At 37.5% G+C, this 23,041-nt stretch overlaps 1 protein-coding gene across 5 annotated transcripts in view; it reads right to left on the bottom strand.

The window, feature by feature from the left end:
- LOC128860443 (calcium-binding protein E63-1) overlaps nt 1-23,041 on the bottom strand; it is a 205,370-nt gene that overhangs the window by 76,862 nt on the left and 105,467 nt on the right. Inside the window, exon 2 of one of the 5 annotated variants that reach the window (XM_054097975.1) lies at nt 19,594-20,054. The exons of the other annotated variants lie outside the window; for them this stretch is intronic. Within the exon in view, the coding sequence (XP_053953950.1) occupies nt 19,594-19,627 (34 nt within the window). The 5' untranslated portion in view covers nt 19,628-20,054. The remainder of the gene's footprint in view (nt 1-19,593; nt 20,055-23,041) is intronic. 5 annotated transcript variants of the gene reach the window in all.

Below are 23,041 nucleotides of genomic sequence, written 5' to 3'. Positions count from 1 at the left end.
AATGTACTTAGAAGATCAAATGCATATCTTCTGTTCTCTTCAAAAACTGCTTCCCGCTTACAAAGCCGTTAATGTAAAGTTTTAATCGTTCTCTGCTGGATTAATTCTACCGGATTGGAAAATACAAGGTGAAGTCCAAAAAAATAAGACTCGCGTCATGAAAAGGTTTCAAAAAACCTGTGCTCAACAAATGCTAATTTGTTTTTACGATTCTAAGGGAATTGTCCACAAGGAGTTCGTGCCAATGGGCCACACCGTCAATGTAATTTTCTATCTTGGTATTTTGAAGTGTTACATAGCATTCGTCGAATTCACCTTGAATACCCCGAAAGAGGAAGCTGGCGCTTATTACATGACAATGCACCATCTTATCGAGCCACTCTTGTGACTGATTTTTTGACTAGAAATCGCATTTTAACCATCAACAACTCACCATATTCACCTGATATGAATCTCTGTGACTTCTATCTATTCGAAAAATTTCATTTGGCCATTAAAGAAAAACGTTTTACGTCCGTAGAGGTCATCCAGAAGGCTTGTATCGACATCCTGAAAGGCATTCTGGTCATTGACCTGAAACACTTTTTCGAAAAGCTTTTAAATCGGTCAAAATAGTGTATTGAGGCCAGAGGAGACTATTTTGAATAAATAAACTCGAAGTTATCAGAACAAAGCTCCTAACGTTTCTATTTTAGCTCAGTCTTGTTTATTTTGGACTTCACCTTGTAGTTCACATAACTCCAATATTTAACGCTGGGAATAAGAAAGGTGTCACAAACTATAACATATAACATTGCCGAGAATATTTGGGACTGTTGTTAAGACACGACCAGTGCAGTGAGAACGTTCGTAGATCTTTCCGAGCCATCTGAAACGGAACGGAGTGCCAGACAAGGTGATTCCTTATCATGCGACTTTTTCAATTTGATAATGGGGAAACTTATTTGTGCTACCAACATCCACATCTCCGTCACTAGCATTGCACTGGCGATTGGCGCAACATTTTGGTAGCGACCAAGACCGACTATCGGTTGCAGTTGCCAGCTAAGTAAGTAAGTTGCTAAGACAAAGCTGGTGTTTGCTGTGTCTGGCCTCATACGTCCAAATCAACATGGCATTGTTAGTGAAAGATCTACGGTTTCAAACCTTGTAAATTATTTCTGAGGACTTTATCGATTGATTTAAGGCTGGTTATGAAGTAGGTGCCATGTAAAATAACTTTTCGAAGACTGTTGATAAGGTCTCTCATAATAGGACTTCTCTAAGTAAATTAGCTATTCCAGATTCCATTTCACCTTCGTAACACGGATAGCATTACATTTAACAGGCAGGACCTGCTTAGTTACAGGAAAATACAACTTTCCATCGGCTTACTTCTCTTCTCTTTGTACGATGTAAGGTCATGCCTTTAGTTTTCTTAAGTTTCTTCTTTACGCTGATGATCTTAAAATTTGCTCCGCCATATTGAGTACTAAGGATTCAGTTTTTTTCTGCCATAGCCAGAGAGACCAGAGCTCTACTCCTAGCTAAGGTTGGACAATTACAGAGGAAGTGTTCTACTGTTTCTTCCTTTCCCTCGTATCTACCATTTCTGCAGTAGTCATGGGAAAGTACTCCTAGCCTAGAAGAGTGCCTACCTTACAGCCAATAACCGGTGGCATAAGCCACAGCCTTCGAGATGTTCTCTCTTGCTAGGTTGAGCAATTTTCCTGACCTTTGAGTTTTGGCTAACAGGAAACACGTGCTACTGATAGGTACCATAGGTTAGCTTAAAACTATAAAGCAAATAACTCACGATTAACTATTTTACTGCAACTCCTTGATATGTAGCCTTCAACACGCAGATAAGAAAGAATTAGCTCACGATATATTATTTTTACGACGCTCGCATCTCAGAATTTATCAGAACTCAATTCCTCAGTATCTGTACTCCTACACACACAAGTGTAAATAAAGCGGCATACTATCGCGTGTTTGTATGCACTCTCCTATATACGGTGTAACGGCGTTCAGTTCCATGGTATCTGGACTCTTGAACCCAGAGAAATAAAGTGCTTACTTACTCTCATGTTTCACAGCCAGCGGCCAAATAAGCCTGCATGTAACACAAGTATTTTCTTCGCTCCGTATCATAATACTCGTATTACTTCTGTTTTCAAGCTGTGGATAATTAGTACCCCTTCTGGCTAAGGCTTCTGCCTGGTAGATGCTACAGTAGTCCGGAAGTTGGACAGATAATTCCAGTCCTAGTTCTTTGGAAGAGACTTGGATCCCCATTCTTAGATCCATGCAAGTTAAAATTTATTTCCCTTCTTCTCCATGGTTTGATTATAACTATTCATAGTATTTAGTATAGAAGCGTGCCCGAACCGCCGGGTCTTCCATAGCGCCATACTATGAAGTCTGAGCGCTGAAGCGGTGGACACATGTTTTTCTACCAAATTTTGAGCAGGCAACTGGATTAGCACCTTGCGGGCTTTATTTGGGGTAGTACTTAAAGCGCCGGTAATGCGTAGAAATGCAGTTCTTTGGACCTTTCTCAGCAGTTTCATACAATTTGCCTTTTGAGTGAATGGGCACCGCACAAATATTCCATATAGGAATTTACGAGTGCATAGGTTAATCAACCAGAAATCTGCATTAAAACTAGCTTACAAAGATCTATTGGTACAAATTTCGGGCACTGCCTATTATATTATCATGGATATTATAGAAAGGGGACATCCCAAAGGAACTTAGAATCAGCCGCACAAGTATTTTCAAAGATACTGACCCACAGTCGATGAGGAAATTCAAAGTAACAAAGAAAAATATGTGAAAAAATTGCAAGCCGACTCAACCCTCTTCTTACAGCCCCCGCGCACATACAATCGGCATATCACGTTTAGAACGTGATGAAGATACGTAGATCAAAAAAAGCACATTCAATTGCAGTCAAATTATATTAATATTTAAAATATACTATAAGCGATTCAGTAAATAGAAATATGTATCTAAAAAAAATAAAAAAAATAAAAAATTCCGTTCAATTCCTTGTGAAGCATCTTGGGGTGCTACTACTCGTATGATATGTAAGCATTTTTGATATCTAATTCATTTAATTAAGTCATTTACGTTATTATTACTAATATTACTATACTGAAAATTGAAACTGCAACCAAATTATAATACCATATAATTTACTTTTATTTCAACTCGACTCATTGCATTATTTGGAATAAAACAAAAAAGATTCCAAACCAATTTAATATTGCGTATACGCCGCGGTGTTCGTAACAGCATTGCTACCAGTGAAAAAAGTAAATATCTATTATATTGCACACTGTCAAGATAACTGTCTTCTTTATGCGATTCACAGCATTTTACTACATACATTTTTATTTTCTCTTTTTTATTCGACATTATCTTTGTATTTTTATTAGTTATTTTTTGTTGATATGGTTGCACGTAGCAGATTCAGTAGGTCAAGGGCGCTTTTGCCATTTTTACTTCCGTCTTCACTTTTCACGTATGCACAAAAATTAATGTTTTTGGGCCACATTGATATAACGGATACATATCGTATGATTCGCATTTGCAATTTGTGTTTGGTACTGGTGGGGGCTTGTATTGCAAAATAAGTAAAGCCATGCGTTGGTAATACGAAAAGGTTCCAGTATTTTACGCAAGTATTTATACTTCCTGAATGATAGATTTGAATGCTTGCTTTATGTAACCTTACCTTTTTTGTGTGTAAGTGGGGCAATAACTGCACAGGTTCAGTTGGATAAAATATAAAAATATGTGTTTCGACTGCAGCACAAACAATAAACGGGAAAATTTATTACGTGAGGTCTTAAGTGCTGCTCTGAGCTCGTCAATGCGAGTTTACTGCTGCAAAATAATTCAGTCAATATACTCGTATAATATTTCCTGAGTACGAACATAAAATAAAGTTCAAAACATTTTTGAGACAGTATAATTTTTATAGCGGCCGCCGTAGCCGCATGCTTTGCACGCGACTAGCATTCGCTCGAGACAGCGCTCGAATTATGCAGTAGGCATGAAACAAAAAGTGACAGAATCAGTTTCTGAGCGTATTCATGCACATCAAAAAAAAACTTCATATTGCGCATAAAAACGATCGAAATGACTAAAACACAAAATTTTTGTTTCGTTCGTGAACAGTCAAAATTTTAGTGAGCTTCAAAAAGAGAACCGAACATGTTTTAGGATAGACGAAATTTGGTGCAACTAGCACTTTGAAGGAGCAAAAAACGATCAAGTATGCAAGTATGCTAAGAATTTTAATATCTAGTGCTAAGCATGAATCATGCTCCATAATTTTCTGCAAAATACTGCTGAGGCGACAGTTATTGGCAGGATGTATATGTATTTGGGTCGATTCGCGCTCGCAGAATTGCATGCAGTAAGAACTGCCTGAAATGTCCGCTTCATTAGAGAGTTTTAGCGGATCGCGCAGTGAGGCAAGTGTTGCGGATGTAGGTAGCGAAAAGAGGGCCAGATAGACCACTAACAACACCATTCAAAACGACAGGCGGTGCAGAAATGTCAGCGAAGAGACGATACATGGCTGCGTGGCCTGGAGACTTCGCACAAGGAGAGTCGACCCGAAATAGGATAGGACTATTATTATTATTATTAGAAGGCCATTACGCACTGCAACCAGAGCTGATCTATTGTGAAAGGCCTATTTTTGTAACCCTAGAGTTTTAGGCTTTTTAAAAATTTTAGCACAATTTTGGGTTTGTTGTTCCAAAGATTGCATGGAGATACTACGATACTACCCAGGTGATGAAGTCTCTGTCTGCCCAATACAGGACATTCACAAAGCACATGTTCTGAGCTTTCTATGTCCATTTCGCAAAAGCGGCAGACATTGTTCTCAGATAGACCAATATTATTTAGATGATACCTCAGGCTGCAGTGACCTGTAAGATATCCTATTAAAAGACGCAGATCTACTCTGTTTAGTGAGAGAAATTTGTCAGATATTCCTTTGTTGGGACTTAGGAATAGTTTGACTTGACGCTGACCGGCACAGTTTTGCCAGTGTGCATCAAATTTTCTTTCTTCCCATTTCCTAAGAAACTCATTAATGTGGCCTTTTGTGAGTCCACAGAAAGGCTCAGGACCAATAAGTTGCATATTTGCTCCTTGTTTTGCAAGGTCATCAGCCATTTCATTTCCCTCATGGTCTTCATGTCCCGGAATCCAGCCTAGTATTACTATGTTGAGGTTCCCTAACGTGTTGAGAAGGTTTAGGCAATAATTTACAAATTTGGAGGTGATAGTTGTTGATAGAAGGGCTTTTAGAGCCGCTTGGCTATCTGAAAGTATGTAGATGTGAGTACCTCTCGTTTTCCTGCTAAGGCATTCTCTCACACATATTTCGATGGCATGTATTTCTGCCTGGAATATTGTTGGGTAGAATCCCATAGGAATCGATTTTTTGAATTTAGGCCTATTGATTCCTGCCCCTGTTCTACCATTTTCCAATTTGGACCCATCAGTAAACCATAGCTGGGAGCCAGGTTTGGAAGTGATAGAGTTAGTTCTCCAGTCTGTTCGTTCATTAATTATAACTTGGAAGTTCCTGAAGAGTATTGGTTTGGGTGATAGTATATCATCCCTATGAAGAATGGGACTGTAGGAAGTCTTATAAGATCTTTAAATGTCCTTTCATGTCCCCACTTTTAAGTTCAGATATACCTTTTAATCTTAAGGCACTCGAGCGAGCTTACCTTTCATAGGATAGGGATAGGTTAAAGAAGAAGAATTAACGTATTTTAATAAACGTCCTTGTTTTGTAAGTTGTGCTAAGTTATGTAACTGCATGCATAAAATGTCTTGACGTTTTATTAAAATTGAAAGACGTTTCCATTTTCACGCAAGCAAAAACACGTTTGGCGAATGTTTTGCATGTAATTTTGGCAACTGCCACTCAGTGTCAAATTACGTATCTGATTTTATTTATGGCAGCCTTTTTCTTTTGACTTTCCAATCGCAATAAATATTGGATATCATCCTCTGGTTATATAGTAATGCGACATTTGTGTCAACACATACTGACATAGCTGATATCAGCGCGAGAGACTCGTGTACATACATATACGCGAACCTTTTCCATATTTCTTTTTGCACACATACATACATGTATGAGCGTATGTAAAATATGTGCTTGTGTAAGTAAAGCGAGACGCATATATACAAATATTTGCATACAACACAAACGCCAAAGCTAATAGGGCTGCATCATTACTGCCTTTGAAATTGCCGATTTGTGTTTGAATCTGAAGCCGTCGCAGTAAGAGATATTCAATTTTCGCATTAAAGCGTATAATAAACAACTTTCTAACGTTGTTTAGGAGCTTATGACTACTGTTAGGCTAGTTTTATGCTGCCAACTGCAGTTGCGGAACTTTTACTAATTTCTTTGTTAGTTTCCCCATTTCTTGGTGAGTGCCGCAGGTGAGCGTCATTGTGTGTGGTAGGAGGAACTAGTTTCAATAGCGATTGAGGCGTCCCCTAAAACCCCGCAAGTCTACATTCAGCAAACTATTATTGTTATTAGTTGCCTGCTTAATTGACCTATCCTACTTTCGAGCATAAGCACATGTAGGTTTTTGTTTGTTTTTTCGTTTGTGTTCCACGCAGTTACTGCCTATAATTTCCATATTGTTGGACATTTTTGTACATATATCTTTGGGCATAATTTGTTTGCGTCTAAGCTTTTGCCGCTACACTCATCTGATTTACCTCAATACACCTTTACAATTCAACTCGGTCGCTGAAAATTGTAGTCTATTTCTTTCCATTCTACTTGCTTCCGTTCCAACGATTGCATGTTTCTAACCATTCAATTTACTGTGCTTTTGTGAAATCTAATAAAACTTTCGTTATTTGCGCTGCAAATAAAATTGTGCCATTATCGCTAAAAAGGAAGCGTGTTTGGGACGATACACAAAAATACTTTGAAAGTATCTGCACCCATACATTTGTACGTCTTTGAAAGTAGCAAGCAAGCGACAGCAACATCACCTAAGGAAGGTATAGTACCTGTGCTTAGAGAAATTATGATTGCATTTTATTGCAGCATAAGTTTTCATCATCATTTTTATTTATATTTATATATATTTTCTTTTCTTAACTGAATGAGTTAGGGAATGCATTAGAAGTTGTATGGTATATAACTAGTTTTTACGGCGCAGAGAGTGTAGAAGCTTTTTTATTTGAAATTCATGTATTTTGTTGAGGCAATTCTTGACTTAAAATTCAAAGTGCGAATAGGTCTCGGTGTTTTAGTACAGGATTTTAAAAATTTTGTGCGACATATAATAAGTTTTTTATTACAGTTGAAAATATTCACGTGCGGGTAGTATGCAGGGTAAGGCACGAAAAGAAATCACACTTATGCCTTCTTTTGAAGTGTCTGAGAGTAGAAATATGAATTTCAAAAGTATTAAGAAATCACGAATTGTTGCCAAATTTTTCAACTTCAATGCTTGGAACTTGCACCGAAGGCCCAAGTAGCTAGTGTGCTCTTTTTTTTTTTGTTTTTAAGTTAGTGTAATATTTTAAATTATTCTAATAAATAATAATAATAATAATAATAATAAAACCCAAAAGTTATATACAGAGGCTCCGTACGCCATTTGCAGTCAAGGTAACACCTAAATATAAAGAATGGACATGAAAAATATTGGTCGGGCGAAAATAATTCATCATCACCATCATTTTTCCTCTAACTCCTGGGGGAGCATAGGGTCGCGGTAAAACATCTGAACCGAGTTCGATTTTTTGCTAACTTCTTTACCTCCAGCCACGATTTTTCAGCTTTCTCTGCTTTCTTCAAAACAGTGCGAAACCATGACGTTTTAGGCTTTCCCAATTTTTCGGCTGCCCTGGGGATTCCAGTCAAGTGCGCAGCGACAGATTTGCCGGAAGATTTCCGTTAAGTGTGCTCGATCCAACCCCATTTACGACTTTTTATAGTGGTGGGCCACCAAATTTTAAGAATGCGGCGAAGTCGTCTATTTATAAAGGCTTGTAAGGCTGCCGCTAACTAGCCATGTCTCACAACCATATAAAAAACTGTGAGGTCATTGGATTTGTACAAGCTCAATTTTGTCTTTACAGGTAAAGTGGTTGAGTTCCAGATTTTTTGTAAGCTGGCGAATACTCCAGCGCTTTTGGCCAATCTGGATTCAATGTATGTCTTTCTTTGCCCTACTAACCATCGTAATCTCTTTTTCAATTGAAAGGAGTCGACAAGTTAAATTTTCTTTCCTTCAATAACAAAACTTGAGGATATATTGGCATTTATTTCAATTGCTTTTGTCTTTTGAATGCTTATTTTCAATCCATATAGTGCGGCTTCGCTTGCTAGGTCACTAAGTCTTCTTTGTTTCTTCGAGATGCTCCAAGAAAGTCCATTGGATGCCGCGAAGTTTGCCAACGAGAGATTTATGCAGAACATTGTCGAGGACTAGCGGGAAAAGTATGGCGACATTAGGTAGTTTTGCCTAACGTCTGCGTTGCTTTTGAATGGCTCTGATAAGCGGCTGTTGTGTAGCACTCTATAGTTAAAAGTTTAGTAATGGACTTTAATCAAAGCAATAAGCTTTGGTGGGTTTTTACAATCTGCAAGTGCTTTCTAGATGCAGTTGCGTTGGATGCTGTCGCAAGCTGTACGAAAGCCAATAAAAGCCAATTGTGGCAGAGTTTGCCACTCGTTTGCTCAATTAGAATCCGCAGAGTATTGATTTGGTCGATGCATGAGCTCTAAAGCCCGCTTGCTGCTTGCGCGAATTGGTAGTAGCATAATATCTCTGTAATTTGAGCTCAAGCTTAGATCACCTTTCTTTGGTATTTTTATTATTACTTCGTATAGCTGATGATGGAAAGGAGATAAGAAGGCTGGCTCTTATCTTGTGCTATATCAGCAAGCATAGCAAGGAGTTGAGAGTCAAGATACTCAAATCTAAGGAAAAAGTGCTGAAATCATTCCACCTCATCCTCCATACCACTGACGCAAAAAGGGCTCATAGCATGTATACTACGCGGCCAATGTCCTGTAAGGGAAACCACGAACGTTGTGAGCTGAGATTTTGTTAACTTCAGAAAATCCCTCGGCCCCATCCGATCCACTGATGACCAGAAAGATTTCATGCGCTTACAAGTTTGTGCACTTGCCTAGCGTTCGCTGGGTTGACGAGTAGCCCACTTTTCCAGGAGCAGATCGTAGGTAGTCAAAGGGATTCCAATCCTATCGTTTCGCGGGGTAACTACCTCAGAGGTTCTCTGTCTAGCCAGTTCATCCGCCTCGGAGTTTCCTGCAATGTCGCTATAACCAGGTATCCAGATGAGCCTTTTCGCATCCCATGATCGAAAATCGAGCGGGCATAAGTTAGGTTAGGTAGCGGCTGTCCACTATGAGACACACTAAGGCTTATAGCTCATTGTGATACTACATAAGAACTTGTCCTGATCTCGCTAAACCCAATTGGAAACTTTTCAAAAATTTTAGCAGTTCCCTGATTTCCACAGTCTTCCAAGTCATTAAAAAATCGTCAACCCAAAGTGGAGAATCTTCGTATAGCAAAAGATGGTGCGAGATCGTCTCTTCATCTTCTTCATTTAGATAACTTCTGCAAAAGTCAAAAGTCATGTGTCTGCATGCCTAGAAAAAGTTATATCTCAATGTGCTAAGGCTACGCTAATTTTAGCTGTGTCGAGCGGACACATCAACATGGATAGTAAAACCATGGCTTAAACTCAGGGCAAATGTTTGGCGGCACTAGCTTGGCACATGAGCTCACTACCGAACACAAGTAAAGCATTTTGCCGAATATTGAGACGAAACGTTGTCAAAATGTGAAAGAAGGCACGGTGAAGTGATTTTCTAGCACAGCGATGCTCGGGCAATGCAGCTCAGATCTTAAGACCTACCTGATAATATAGAAATAGAAAGTCTTAGCGCATTCTGCGTTTATCCTACACATTGCTTTTCCCCCGACTTCCACCTGTTCCGATCAATTACGCATGGGCTGATTGGGTAATGCTTTCGCTTATGCGACCATGCCGAAAATTGAGTCGCCTTTGGGACCGTAAAATAATGAGAATTTCTTTCGGTGCAGAATCACTAGGCTACCTAAAAAATGGTAAAATGTTGCGGCCATGTGCTGTAGTATCAAAAAAAAATGCGTAACCATTCGTTCGCAATTAGATTTCAAACAAATCCTCTAATATTTGCGCTCACACGAGCGCACATCATCATTAGAGCTTTTACTGTAATTCTATTAAAAACAATTACAACTGGCCGAGTTGAGCAAAGTAAGGTTATTTTTTTCGAATATCCATCCAGTGCCAGGAGAGACTACATATAAATATATCAATCAAACGCTCATAGTGACATTTTTCTTTTAATTTTACTCGTGTCTAGTAATTCGTCTGAAACTTTTCCATGTAACTGGATGCTATAATTATAAGTTTCACTCATTCTACGATAAAGCAGCTTGCCAACTGTTGCTAGCTTATGCTTTGTCAATTTGTTCCCACTCTCATATGTACTTACACATATACAATCAGAAATCATCAACAGCTGCAACTAGACGAGTAATTGTAAAGCAAAAGTTTTTGACCAACAATAACCGTTGCTCGTGTGATCGGGATGTCTATGATGACTGTGAACAACGTTTCACTTTTTGCGGGTAAACAGTTCAAAGTTGGAGACTTGTCAACAATTTCGCAATTTGTAATTACCACAATTTTTAATCACCGGTTTTAGAATAAAAGTTTGGAAAAAGTTGTTGTAGCTAGGCACGTAAGGAAAGGCAACTTCGGTCCGAACTGAACTCTGTATACCCACACACATTTTAGTGAAATTTAATTTGGGCTGGGAATTGCTGATTAAAATTTAGTTTGGGATTCATATAAAAAGTGGGCTTGATTGTCAAGCGATCTCAATAACATTTAAGTCGGGTCTGAATGAGGGGAAGAGCAATACATATGTGTACAAAGTTGTTATCAAGATGTACGCATTCACCCAAAAGTGGGAGTGGCATAGCCCATTTTTTTAGTTTTACTTGGCTTTATTTATTTTTTGGGTGTATGATGTGTAACAAATTTTAATAATTTTTCCTCATTTGTAACATAGGTCAGCTTTTTTTTAGTTTTTGTGAAAGTTACCGTTCTAAGTCATGTGGACCTGGTTATAGACCTATTTCACCCATTTTCAATACCAAACTACTTTGGATAAAGGGTAATATGAAATATATTAATTTTTGTCCGCATTATCGCGCGCAGGCACGAACAGCCAGACAAGGCTAAATCAACTATATCCCTTATAATTGTGAGCATTTTGATATATACAGTTACTCACACCTTATTTAATACAGAAACGATTTTTATGCAAAGTGTTCTATATTTCACAATATTTTGCGAAAATGGAAAACCAGAGTATGCAAAAATTTTATTTAATTTGTTTTATATCATTTCTCAACATAAAATGCAAAATGCAAAAAAACTACCGCAAATTATCTTTTACACTAATTTGATTTAACCTGAGGTAAAAAGAAAACAATTTTTTTACATGAATTGTTGTTTTAACACAATTTTGAATATTTTATGAATTTTTCTTGAATCTAATTGAGCAAATAGAGTGAGATTTTTCGACGCCTGCACGAAGCGTTTAAATTAGTTTCAGGAAAAGACTCTGAGACTGGGTAGGTTTAGCTTTCGCTGTTTAATAATTTATTTCTTATAAAATATTTAATGAATTAAAATGTCTAAGATCGAAATAAATTCTTAAGTGAGCTTTAAATAGAATTTGTTAATATTGTTTTCACCTAATTGTCCTTTAACACGATTTTTTTTTTACACGAAATTTTTGGGAACATATTTATCGTGTAAAAAGGGAATTAGGTGTACGTACAGAGAATTTACGCCGTAGCTTAAATGGTGCAGTTAAAAGTACCGGCATTCCCAGAGCAAGTTTCTACAAGCAAAGTATGCGAGAGTTTGTAGAGTGAGTTCGCTATATAGTATATATTAAATTTAGCAATATTAAATTTTAAGTATTTAACCAATTTTTACCCCGGGACCGCGTAATTCGATAGAAAAGCGTGCGCTAGTTTTGGAGCATCTAAAAAAAGGGATGCCGCATCGTAAAATAGCTGAAATTGTACATATAAGTTCGTTAACATCTTAGCACATTATTCAACGCCTTATAAATGAAAATCGTAAATAAGAGACGACAGCCTTCAACTAAACTTTCACAAATTAGTAGTGTTCACAATGATTAGTGCGCCAAGTGAAGAAAATCCAGCAATAAACGCTCCAAAGTTAACTGAAATAGCCAAAAAGGATTTAGCTAGGACTTGTCATCCAGAAACTGTTCGAAGAATACTGAGTGAAGCAAATTGAAATGGCAGAATAGTCCGTAATAAACCTATCGTAAGTACAAGGAAAAGGAGTAAGGCATTGCAGATTGCGCGTGAGCGTCTAAATAAAACCGCAACATTTTGGAGGGCGGTGCTTTTAGCAGACGAGGTAAAAATAAACTTATTTGAACCAGATGGCAGAGCTTTTATATGGCGCGAGCCAAAATGTCCGTGCCAAAATGTGAGAGCTGCTATAAAACACAGCGCTAGCACGTTATGGTTTGCGTATGCGTGTCATCAAATAAAGTTGGAAATTTAACCTTTATCGAAGAAACAATGAAGAAATATATTTTTTTTCTAACTTGTGCAAGAAAATTTGGGATTAAGAGCTGGAAAATAACAAATCGAGGATGAATTTCGCTTTTATCAAGACAACGACCCTAAGTACAAGTCACAAATAAAACAAAAATTTGGTAATATATGAGGGGGGTTCAATAAGTACCTGTGTTAGACATGTATCCAATAAGGTGTGAGTGACTGTACGAGTATATGTATATATCAAGAATGATTGAATGCAATATTGCGCCTATTAGAGGGGCGTGACGTCACACTGGTGCTGATGCGTGAGAGTAAAGCGAAAAGGCGAACGGGAAAGCAAGAAGAGGAAGAAACTACATAAGCAACACACGAATAAATTGCACAAGTGTGACGTCACACACACTGCATGCACGCCACCCTTTTTGTATCTCGATTCCGTTAGGGTATTACATAAAACGGCTATGTAAACACAATTATAATACCTTTGTGCGCAAATTTGCGGGTATAAAAATACGTCTCTCCGCGCCTGTATGCTCATATGTGGGTATCCATGCATCGATATGTGAATATGTAAATGCAATTTGATAGCAAATGATTGATTTATGCATGCTCCTATGCATACAGGTACGTATGTATGTAAGGTCTCAGTAAGAGGCCATGAAACCAATGTAGGAAAAGGAATATTTATAGTATCCAACTTTTAATTATTTCAGCCACAGGGTAAACAAAAAGTTAAAAGTGCGCCAAGGTTTTGTTTTAAAATCCAAACAATGTTCATTTATAGGTTTTGCTATCAGCAAACTAACTACATGAGTACTACTTTCTGATCCGTTAATTTGTAATATAATAATATGTAAAATTCCTTAAAAGTAATCAGCAGAGCTGGCAATGACTGGTTAATGGAGAAAAATTACTGGACCTAAAGGCTGTACGAGTACAACAGCGGGAAAAAATGATTAGCATTTTATGATAATCAAATGAGCCTGCAGTGGCAACAAGACTTTGAATATAGAAAAACCATGATTTTAGTTATGTATAAATCGGGGGCCTAGTTGAGTGGCTTGGCTGTCACTGGATAGTAGTTTTTTATTCAAATTTTCATTGCTTTTATTATTAAAGTTTTATTAATAACTTCAGCAACGCTGTACTTAGGATTTTATTTTAGCCTGCAATACTAAAAATGCATTTAAATATAACATTTCCTATACTCTGCGAACCATTTATCTACATACACTTTATAAGTAGATTAAAAATAATATCGCAGTTTTGCATGCTTGTTACTGACAGCTATGTAGGCGGAACTAACACATCTATTTTATGGTACGCTTTTTTATATTGAATAGCAAACAGTTTTTGTTAGAAAATTTTTCAAGGAAAAAAATTATTATTATTTTTATATCAGAAAAGTAGTGGCGAGGCCTACTTAACATAAGAGTGAAGCACTCGTACTTAAATAAAAAAATAAATAATTGGCGCGTACACTTATGTTAGATGTTTGGCCGAGTTCCTCCTCCTATTTGTGGCGTGCGTCTTGATGTTGTTCCATAAATGGAAGGATCTACACTTTTAAGTCGACTCCGTGTGGCAAATAATTTTTATGAGGAGTATTTCCATGGCAGAAATACATTCGGATGTTTGCCGCTGCCGAGAGGCGACCGCTATTAGAAAAAAACTTTTTCTATCAATTCCAACCCATTCGGCTACGGCCGGTCGGTTATTAAACTATGCCTCGCATTTCGGTGTTGGGATCAAAACTATGTAGTGTCCAGCGCTGGTATGTCAATATATTTTTCAAGTTTATGAGGGTTGTTTGAAATGTCCAATGTGCAAAGTCAGACAGATGGCATTACTGGCGGGTATCGAGGTTACGTTTAGTTAGTGGCATCTCTTGGAAGAACACACATCAAGTTTCAGTCAAATCGGTATATTTATTTTTATTTCGCTTTGAATCGAGGAAGTTGAGTGATTTTTCTTTTCCTTCACGACAACGCACCAGCTCACGCCTCAGTAGTTGTGGTCGCAAAATTAATGGAAATGGGGTTCAAACTCGTTTCAAATCCCTCTCAGACTTGGCTCCCTCGTGTCTCTTGGACTACTATTTGTTCCACAATTTGAGAAATAGCTGGCGGGAAAAAGATTTTATTCAAATGAGGAGATGATTGCAGAAACGAATAGTTATTTTTCGGACTTGGACAAATCCTATTATTCGGAACCGATCGACAATCTAGACCAGCGTTGGATGAAGTGTATAAGCCTAAAAGGCGACTAAGTCAAAAAATAAGAAAGGTTTACTCCATACAATTAAGCAGTTTTTATTTTTGCACGTAGCTACATTTTACACTTTTATTGAAATTTCAAGCAATCAAATTTTTAATTTTTTTGTTTTTTATAGAAATGGTCGCACTTATTTCGGGTAAATTTAGTTCATAATATTGAAAAATAATTCCATGTAGATTTTTGTGGGAAAAAGATGAGAGCAAGTACCTTCGGTTTAAATTTCACAATTTTTGAATAGCAAATATCACGCTTCTTTTTCTGACGACAACTCAGGTTATAGTAAGCAGAACTCTACCCAATGGCAATTGTAAAATGAAAATATCATCATATATATTAGTATCGGGTTCGAGCTGGCACCGCTTCATATAGTTATTCAGCAATCAGTTAAGCGTACCCTGTTGAATATTATTAGGGAAGGTTCCGGTAGAAGAAAAGTGATATCCTCTAAAAACGTGAAGTTGATGAATCTGCAGCTCTTACTTACTCAGCTACACAGTGGTGGTATCACCAAAGTCATCAAATTCGAAAAGAAGTTCAGAATTGGATTGAATGACAAGGTAAACTGGAGTACGCCTGGATTTGAAAAGAAACTCCAGGAGTGTACCCTGCACTGGCACACAGATGGCTCGAAAGCACCAGACGGTATAGGCGCTGGAATATATGTATGGAAGAAGAACAAAGCGTTCATCCAAGCGAAGGTGTATGCCATCTGTCTAAATGCAGAGATTAATTTAGACCAAAATTTCCGGAATGAACGAATTGCCATTCTGAGCGACTTAAGGCTCTGCGTTCCTATGAGATTAAGTTCTCCCTGGGCCTTGAGTGTATCGAATGAATACAATGCTTTTAAGTTAAATGAAGTGGATCGCTGGACGGAAAAAACTTATAGTCATGCCATTCTATTATTGCGACAAACTCAGTACACCGCGAAGAGGACATTGAACAAGAATTTTCTCAAGAGGAGTGGAGTAAGGGATTGACACTTAACAATTTTGACGCCCCAGTCTACACAGATGACTCTAAAATGAAATGTGGTATTGGAGTAGTTACATATTCCCATAGGCTTGGAATTGAAAAATCTGTACGTCTTCCTAATGCTTGCAGTGTCTTCCAGGTGGAATTACTGGCAATTACAGAAACTTGTAGGCTACTAATAGCAAAGTAATATCGCCATTCTTTCGGATAGCTAAGCTGCAATCCAAGCACTGGATTCTGCTACGCCAACCTCTAAACTGGTGGAACAAAGTAGGATTAGCCTTACCACCTTAACCATAAAGTTACCTTAATCTGGACCTGGAACATCGGAACATTGAAGGTAACGAAAAAGCAGATGAACTGGCAAGAAGTAGATCTGCTATGAATAGCGCTCTTGAGGAATTAGTATTCACCAATCGCGGATTGTAGATGAAGCGAACAGACGACATGCAAAGTTAGCAGAATGTTATGTCCCTCCTAAAACCCGAAGCAAAGGTCATCATTGATAAACATAAAACGACGGTACGCTTGGACACTCACGGCAGATATAACTGGCTTTTGATCTATCGGGGTCACACTGTGACAGTTGTAAAAACCAGAGAAAAAGTAAACGATTTTCCATTTCATCTGTGAATGCTCTGCCTTATGGAAGGAGAGCATGCCGGGAGTCACAAACAACTTATAAGGTTCTTAAACCGCACGGCCTGGATATAGTCATGCTGTAAATAACAAGTTTGTAATGAGGATGTGCCAGCAAAATGGTGCGGAAGAGCTAGTTGAATTCTGTATGAATCAACATTTCAACCAGCCAACCAACCAAACAAGCCTAGATATAAGCTTTAAGCCTTGAGGCTCCTAAGCCTAGATAGAGAGAACTTACGAACACTACCTGTATACCATACGGAATATTGCAGTCTTCGTTATAATTTCAGGAAACCGGGTTTAGTAGAAATAAGCATCTGCCGTTTTGTGAGCTGAATGATGAAGCACCAGAATCCATTCCATCCTTTGCGAATGTGTTGCTGGGGATGTGGAACAAAAAACCTGAGGAAGTGCTCAAATACATTACAAGCCTACAATCGCCTATATACCGTAGGTTCGCACACGGTACTATGATATGGAGAACACAGAAAGGGTGGTCCCTTCTGAGCGTACCGGTGTTCTGTGTTTGTTGACAATTGAAGACGTCTGTATAGAAAGTAAAAAAATATTTGTGTGCAAATGTATGTGTGCACTATTTATTCCATCATTCCACGGCTTTCCACGCATTTTCGCTTGTGCTTCATTGTTTTTCGCTTGTTAATTCTTTGTACTAAGACTTCACAGCCATTGAGAGGGCGATAATAAAAATAATGCCTATAGATAGAGATAGAATTCTACCCATTTGGGTTACGCTGCACTTACACGTTTGTTTGGAATTTGAATGCAAAGTTTTTCAAAACCTTACTTATACTCTGATATTCTTGATAGTTTTGTGTGTACCCTTTTAAAATCTAAATTGAATACTCATTAAAAGTTTTTGATTAGTAGTACTTACTTTATTCTCTTGACTAGTTTTACATCAGAGAATAATAAAACTATCTGCAAAAAAAGTTCTTAAAGAGTTTAGCAAAATTGAAAGAGTAAGAATTTTACTAAACTTATTGATTCCGTAAACACTTTTAGTTATAAGAGTTTAGTGATTTTAAAAATTTATTGTAATTGTTTGCAGTTTTTGGAAGATTAAACCTTTTGCACCTGCATTGCAGTTGGTTACATTTACTCGCAAGGAGGGTTTTCAAAAGCATACACACGATAATTGTGCTTTGCTGTCATTGATTTTTTGTACACTTTTTTCTAGCAAACAACAATGGCACACTGAAGTTTGATAAACTGCACGTGTGAAAATGTATCAATGTGCTTTAATTGTCCAGAGGGGAAAATGAGGGATGAATCCACATGTGTGGATGGTAGATAGATGAGTACGGGTCAGCGGCGTCGTGAACACTAACCATTTAGTAGAAACGAATGATTATTAAACTGCGTTGATTTTGCTCTTTTGTTTTGTGTTTTGCTCTGTTGCGCCTGCCATTCAATCATGCCGTTCAGTTGTTGTGAATACTTGAATATGTAGTTTCATATGAGGTCGAATAGCATTTAGCACTTAATAGCCGTCGTTGCTTTTCTTTTGTGGCAATAAAGCAAAAACGAATTACAATTTGTATCATATTATGTATCCAGGTTGAAACAATTCTAAGAGTTTTGTTAGCCAAGATATAGGTTTTTCTCAGTGTTACGTTTTTAAATGAAGGCTTGACTAAAGCAAGTCACGCATTGCTTAAAACTGCGTTGCGCTTAAAAAAATGAAAAAAACAAATTATCAGCTTTCAAAAAATATATTCAGCTTAGTTTAGTAAGTTAAGAATTAAAAGTAAAGCGTGAGTTTTATGCAACATTTATTATTTCCAAAAAAATATATAATCAGGAAGGACAACCTATATGCCAAATATTTAGTTGGATACATTTTTATTTGCTGGAAGAACGCACACGAAAAGTTTTCAAGGCATTTATCGACTGCGACCAGATTCAACTATTGTGCGCCCCTAATTACTTAATTATAATTATTTAGTATACCGAGGAATCGAATCAGCTCCTTAGGAGGGAGCAATTGTAGGTCTTCCTGCTCTAATAGACCAGGATTCTGTGTCTTTTGTGGCCTAATACCTCACAGTTGGTGATTAAGTGTTCCATATACTCCTTTTCATCACAGCAAAGTGTTTATTATAGGCAAAGTGGCCTGTGAGTGCACCACAGAGTAATCTGAGTCCCTCTTATCTGGGGTAAGAGTTAATACATACTTTCATCTAATCGAATACTGTTAACTTATTTTGCTATTCATTTTTGACAAGCGTGGAAAAAGGGCCAGTTTTTAGTGTTTTTGATTTTTTTTTTCTATAAAACTCTTGCCGCAAATGAGCGATGTATATAAATTCGCCAGTAAAGAAAATTCTTAAACATCAGCGCGCTCGTTGAACCACCTTAAAGTCGCACCTTATAAAACTTTATAAAACTGTACTTTTATATTTTTTTAAAGATTGTGCAAAGTTTGAAATTTTGTGATATATGGTTCTTGTTGTAGTATGAACTATGTTTTTATAAAAAAAAAATAATTGAAATTAAAAAATAGATAAATAGTCAACAACGAGTCAACTCGTCAATATTTGGCACACACTTTCTTCTGAATCTGATAGTATTTATTACATATATAGGTGAAAACATTAGCATTTTCGTATCATATTTCTTCTGTTAAAAATTATACAAATTTAAATCGTCTTCTCACGAAAAAAATAGAAAATATAAAAAACAAATTTATATTTAATTAATTCAAACAAGATAGTTAATAAACATACAATTTACAAACCGAACAAGAAGCAGAGCCAAAATAATGCACAGTAAAATCACAACTGATCGCATAAAATATTTAACAACAGCAAACGGCATTTATTTACACTTGTACCTACGTCACTCATACGCTCTGTAGTACCCGTCAACCCCAAGGGCCTGTGGTATACTCACTATATGCACAGTGTACTTATACATATTAAAGTATTATCTAATAAATAATCACACAAGTAGTCGCAAGAAAAAAAAAACGGCTCACCTCGCACTTGACTGCCAATAGCTCTGTGATCCATTGCGATTGTACTTCGTCGGATTTGTCGGTCGGTAAACTAGATGGACTGGGATTAGGTTGTGTAATGAAGCGATCGGCTAGCTGATCGGGAGATCGAGAGAAATAATCGGAAAGGAGCGTTGTATAGCAGGGGTGGATGTGCTGGAACTCGGTTGGATAGGTGCAGGTAGACCGATGCGTACTATGACTCACATCGATTGTGTTGCTTGGGTGGTGTACACCTTGGTAAACAAATCGCCGTTTGTTGTTTATACAAATATATGTTCTCAATGTTCTTCAACACTTTTTTAACAGTACGAAATTTTCATTGCTAGACCGCAGTCAAATATTTTAAGAAAAATGTTTATTAGCGTTTTATTGCCTTTTCGCTGTAAAATGGACGGCACGGCGCTCAAATGATTTTATTGCTGGTCACTGCGAATTTTTCACTAATAAAAAATAATTTTTAAATGTGTACTCTATAAGTATGTAGCTAGATGAGCAAGTGTGTGCAATTTGGCCGATTATAATTAAACTTGTATTTGTTTGTTTATATAAAACGTAAGGGTGTGCCAAATTCGATGCGGATGCCAAATACCAGCGCAGGTTTCAGTCAAATTTAATTTGGGCTGCCTGTTAATTTTTGGAATCAAACAAACTCATAGACATAGTTATACTAGTATCTTTAGATGGATATTAGATCGACGAACGCAAATGTAGTCTTAACATAAAAAAAGTGGACGTGATTTTCGTTCTCAATAATTTTATGTCAGATCTAAATGAGGGAGGGAACATTACCAAGTTTGAGGGAGTTTTTTTAAGCCGTTATCGAAATAAATATTGGGAGGTTGAATTAGTTTTAAAGGTTGTTTTCGAAGATTTGGGGCTTTATTGTGAAAAAACGGTACAAAATATTTTATTCGAAGTATTGGCCATCGCTAGCTACAACTTTCGCCCATCTTTCGGGCAATTTCCGGATGCCGTTTCTCCAAAATTCTGGCCGCTGCTTGGCTATCCATGACTCAACCCATATTTTGGTAGCCTCGTACGAGGAGAACCGCTGGTCCGCCAAATCGAGACTCATATGCCGGAACAAATGATAATCGGAGGGAGCTATGTCTGGACTATACGGCGGGTGGAGTAACACTTCCCAGCCAAGCGTTCCAAGGTATTTTTTGACAGGTTGAGCAACATGCGGCCGAGCGTTGTCATGTTGCAAAATAACCTTGTCGTGCCTTTTTACCGTTTCCGGCCGTTTTTTTTTCAATGCCCGGCTTAAACGCATCAATTGCAGTCGGTAACGATCCCCCGTGATTGTTTCGCCCGGTTGGAGCAGCTCAAAATATACGACGCCGACCTGATCCCACCAAATGCAGAGCATGATTTTCTTGCCGTGAATATTCTGCTTGGCCGTCGACGTTGATGCGTGGCCGGGCAAACCCCATGATTTTTTGCGTTTTGGGTTATCGTAGTGGATCCATTTTTCGTCGCCAGTCACCACCCGATGCAAAAAACCCTTGCGATTTTGTCGCTCGATCAGCAATTCGCACGTAAAAAGTCGCCGTTCGACGTCGCGCAGCTTCAACTCGTACGGGACCCAATGTCCTTGCTTTTGGATCATTCCCATCGCTTTTAGACGCTTGCAAACGGTTGATTTATCAATAAATATATGTATATATATATATATATATTATATATATAATTGGCGCTTAAACTCGTTTTGGGTGTTTCTTGATATTGTTCCATAAATAGAGGAACCTGCAGTTGTAAGCCAACTCCGAACGGCAAATGGGGTTTTATGAGCAGCTTTTTTTAGCAGGATTACACTAGGAGGTCACGATATATGCGTTTAATTATTTAAAAAAATTTTCCATCATCGTGTTTTTTTCTTTGAATTTATCACTTTTACCAAATTTGATGATTTTTTTTTAAATTTATAAAATCACGCGTTTTTCTTTTTTGATCCGTTTTTTTCATTATACGGATGATGGGCAAACAGACAGATATGGTACTTTGGTACATATACCTCGATCAAAATAATAATACCCTTGTGAACAAGTGCGTCCAAGCGCAAATACAGACAAGCGCAAAAGCAGACGAAATCTCTCACAGCCGAAGTTCAATTTATAGTAGACCTTGTGTAATTTATAATTTGAGTTGCCTTGCATTAGTTGGAAAAACAATAATATGAAGCACTCAATTCGCACTACAATTAATTGAAAATAAATCATTGTAACTTTCTATTTGCAATTGTTTATGCATGAATTGCCCGACTGCATGAAAATGGGAACAGGGTGGATATGGCGTTAAGGTTGCTGCACAGCAGTTGGGATGTGATAAAGGCCAGTGACAGCGACAAGCAAATATATTTACATTGTGCAAACACAAAAAAGACCTAAATACAATTATATCGCGTCACAACCTTCTTGTCTGCCTGCCAGGTCCACAACAGATGCACATTAATTGAAGTCTATTACGAACGTTGTCACAGTTACATATTTCAATCATTTTTGTTGGGCCTGTGGTGATTTGTTAACCACAATACATTGTTGGGAATGTGCGGCTGGGAGCGCAGAATTTTCAGCATGGCTTGACTGATCACGCCACAATGTGGCTGACATTGATTTGTGTTCATTTGATGCTTTCAATATTTATGTGTACGAAAAGCAACGACTTAAAGGAATATTAATTCGTACTTAGTTATGAAGAAGTTTTGAAGTTATACGAGAAGTTGGCCACAAAGAAATAAAGTTTTAGAGACTTGGCAGTACCCATGCGAACTAGTTTATATACGAACATGTTTTCATATGTAACATACTCAGTATTTACGCACACTAAGATAATAATACAAATATGCAAGGTTTTGAAAAAAATATTCGGTTCTCGGTTTTTAAAATCAGTTGAACTCTTTTAATAAGTAATCTTTGTAATTAAAAACATAATTAATGAAACGCAAAAGTTTATCCCAATGATCATTTTTCCCATTTAGAATCTCAATCAGTTGTGAATCATTTAACTAATGGAAATTTTCCGAATCAGTCTTTCCTATAATCCCTTAATATTGGGCAGCGCGCCAGAACTTGGCTTCACTTGGTGTGTGCAACTGGCGTCGATTAGGACGAGGAAGAAACGGCTGGCGCGCTTTGTTAATCGCGGTTAAAATCGCGTAAGTTATGATCATGCCAATCAATAACAATACAAGATAAAAAAGATAATAAAGACCATTTAAAAAATTGATATTTGTGGCATCAAAGTGACAAATTATATAGGGAAGAGTTTTATTCAAAAAAATACCGCGAGTGCTTAAGGCAGACTTTAACAATTTTTGAACGTCTCTCTTACTATGGGACTTACTAAATATAATATATGCTTTTTTTTCATAACGGATATTTACTAAACTAATAGTGCAGATCTTCTTTCGAAAGCTTCGCTGACC

This window comes from Anastrepha ludens, chromosome 4, assembly GCF_028408465.1.
Source record: "Anastrepha ludens isolate Willacy chromosome 4, idAnaLude1.1, whole genome shotgun sequence".
NCBI lineage: Eukaryota > Metazoa > Arthropoda > Insecta > Diptera > Tephritidae > Anastrepha > Anastrepha ludens.
Note: the sequence above shows the minus strand (reverse complement) of the source record. Positions and strands in the feature narration are given on the sequence as shown.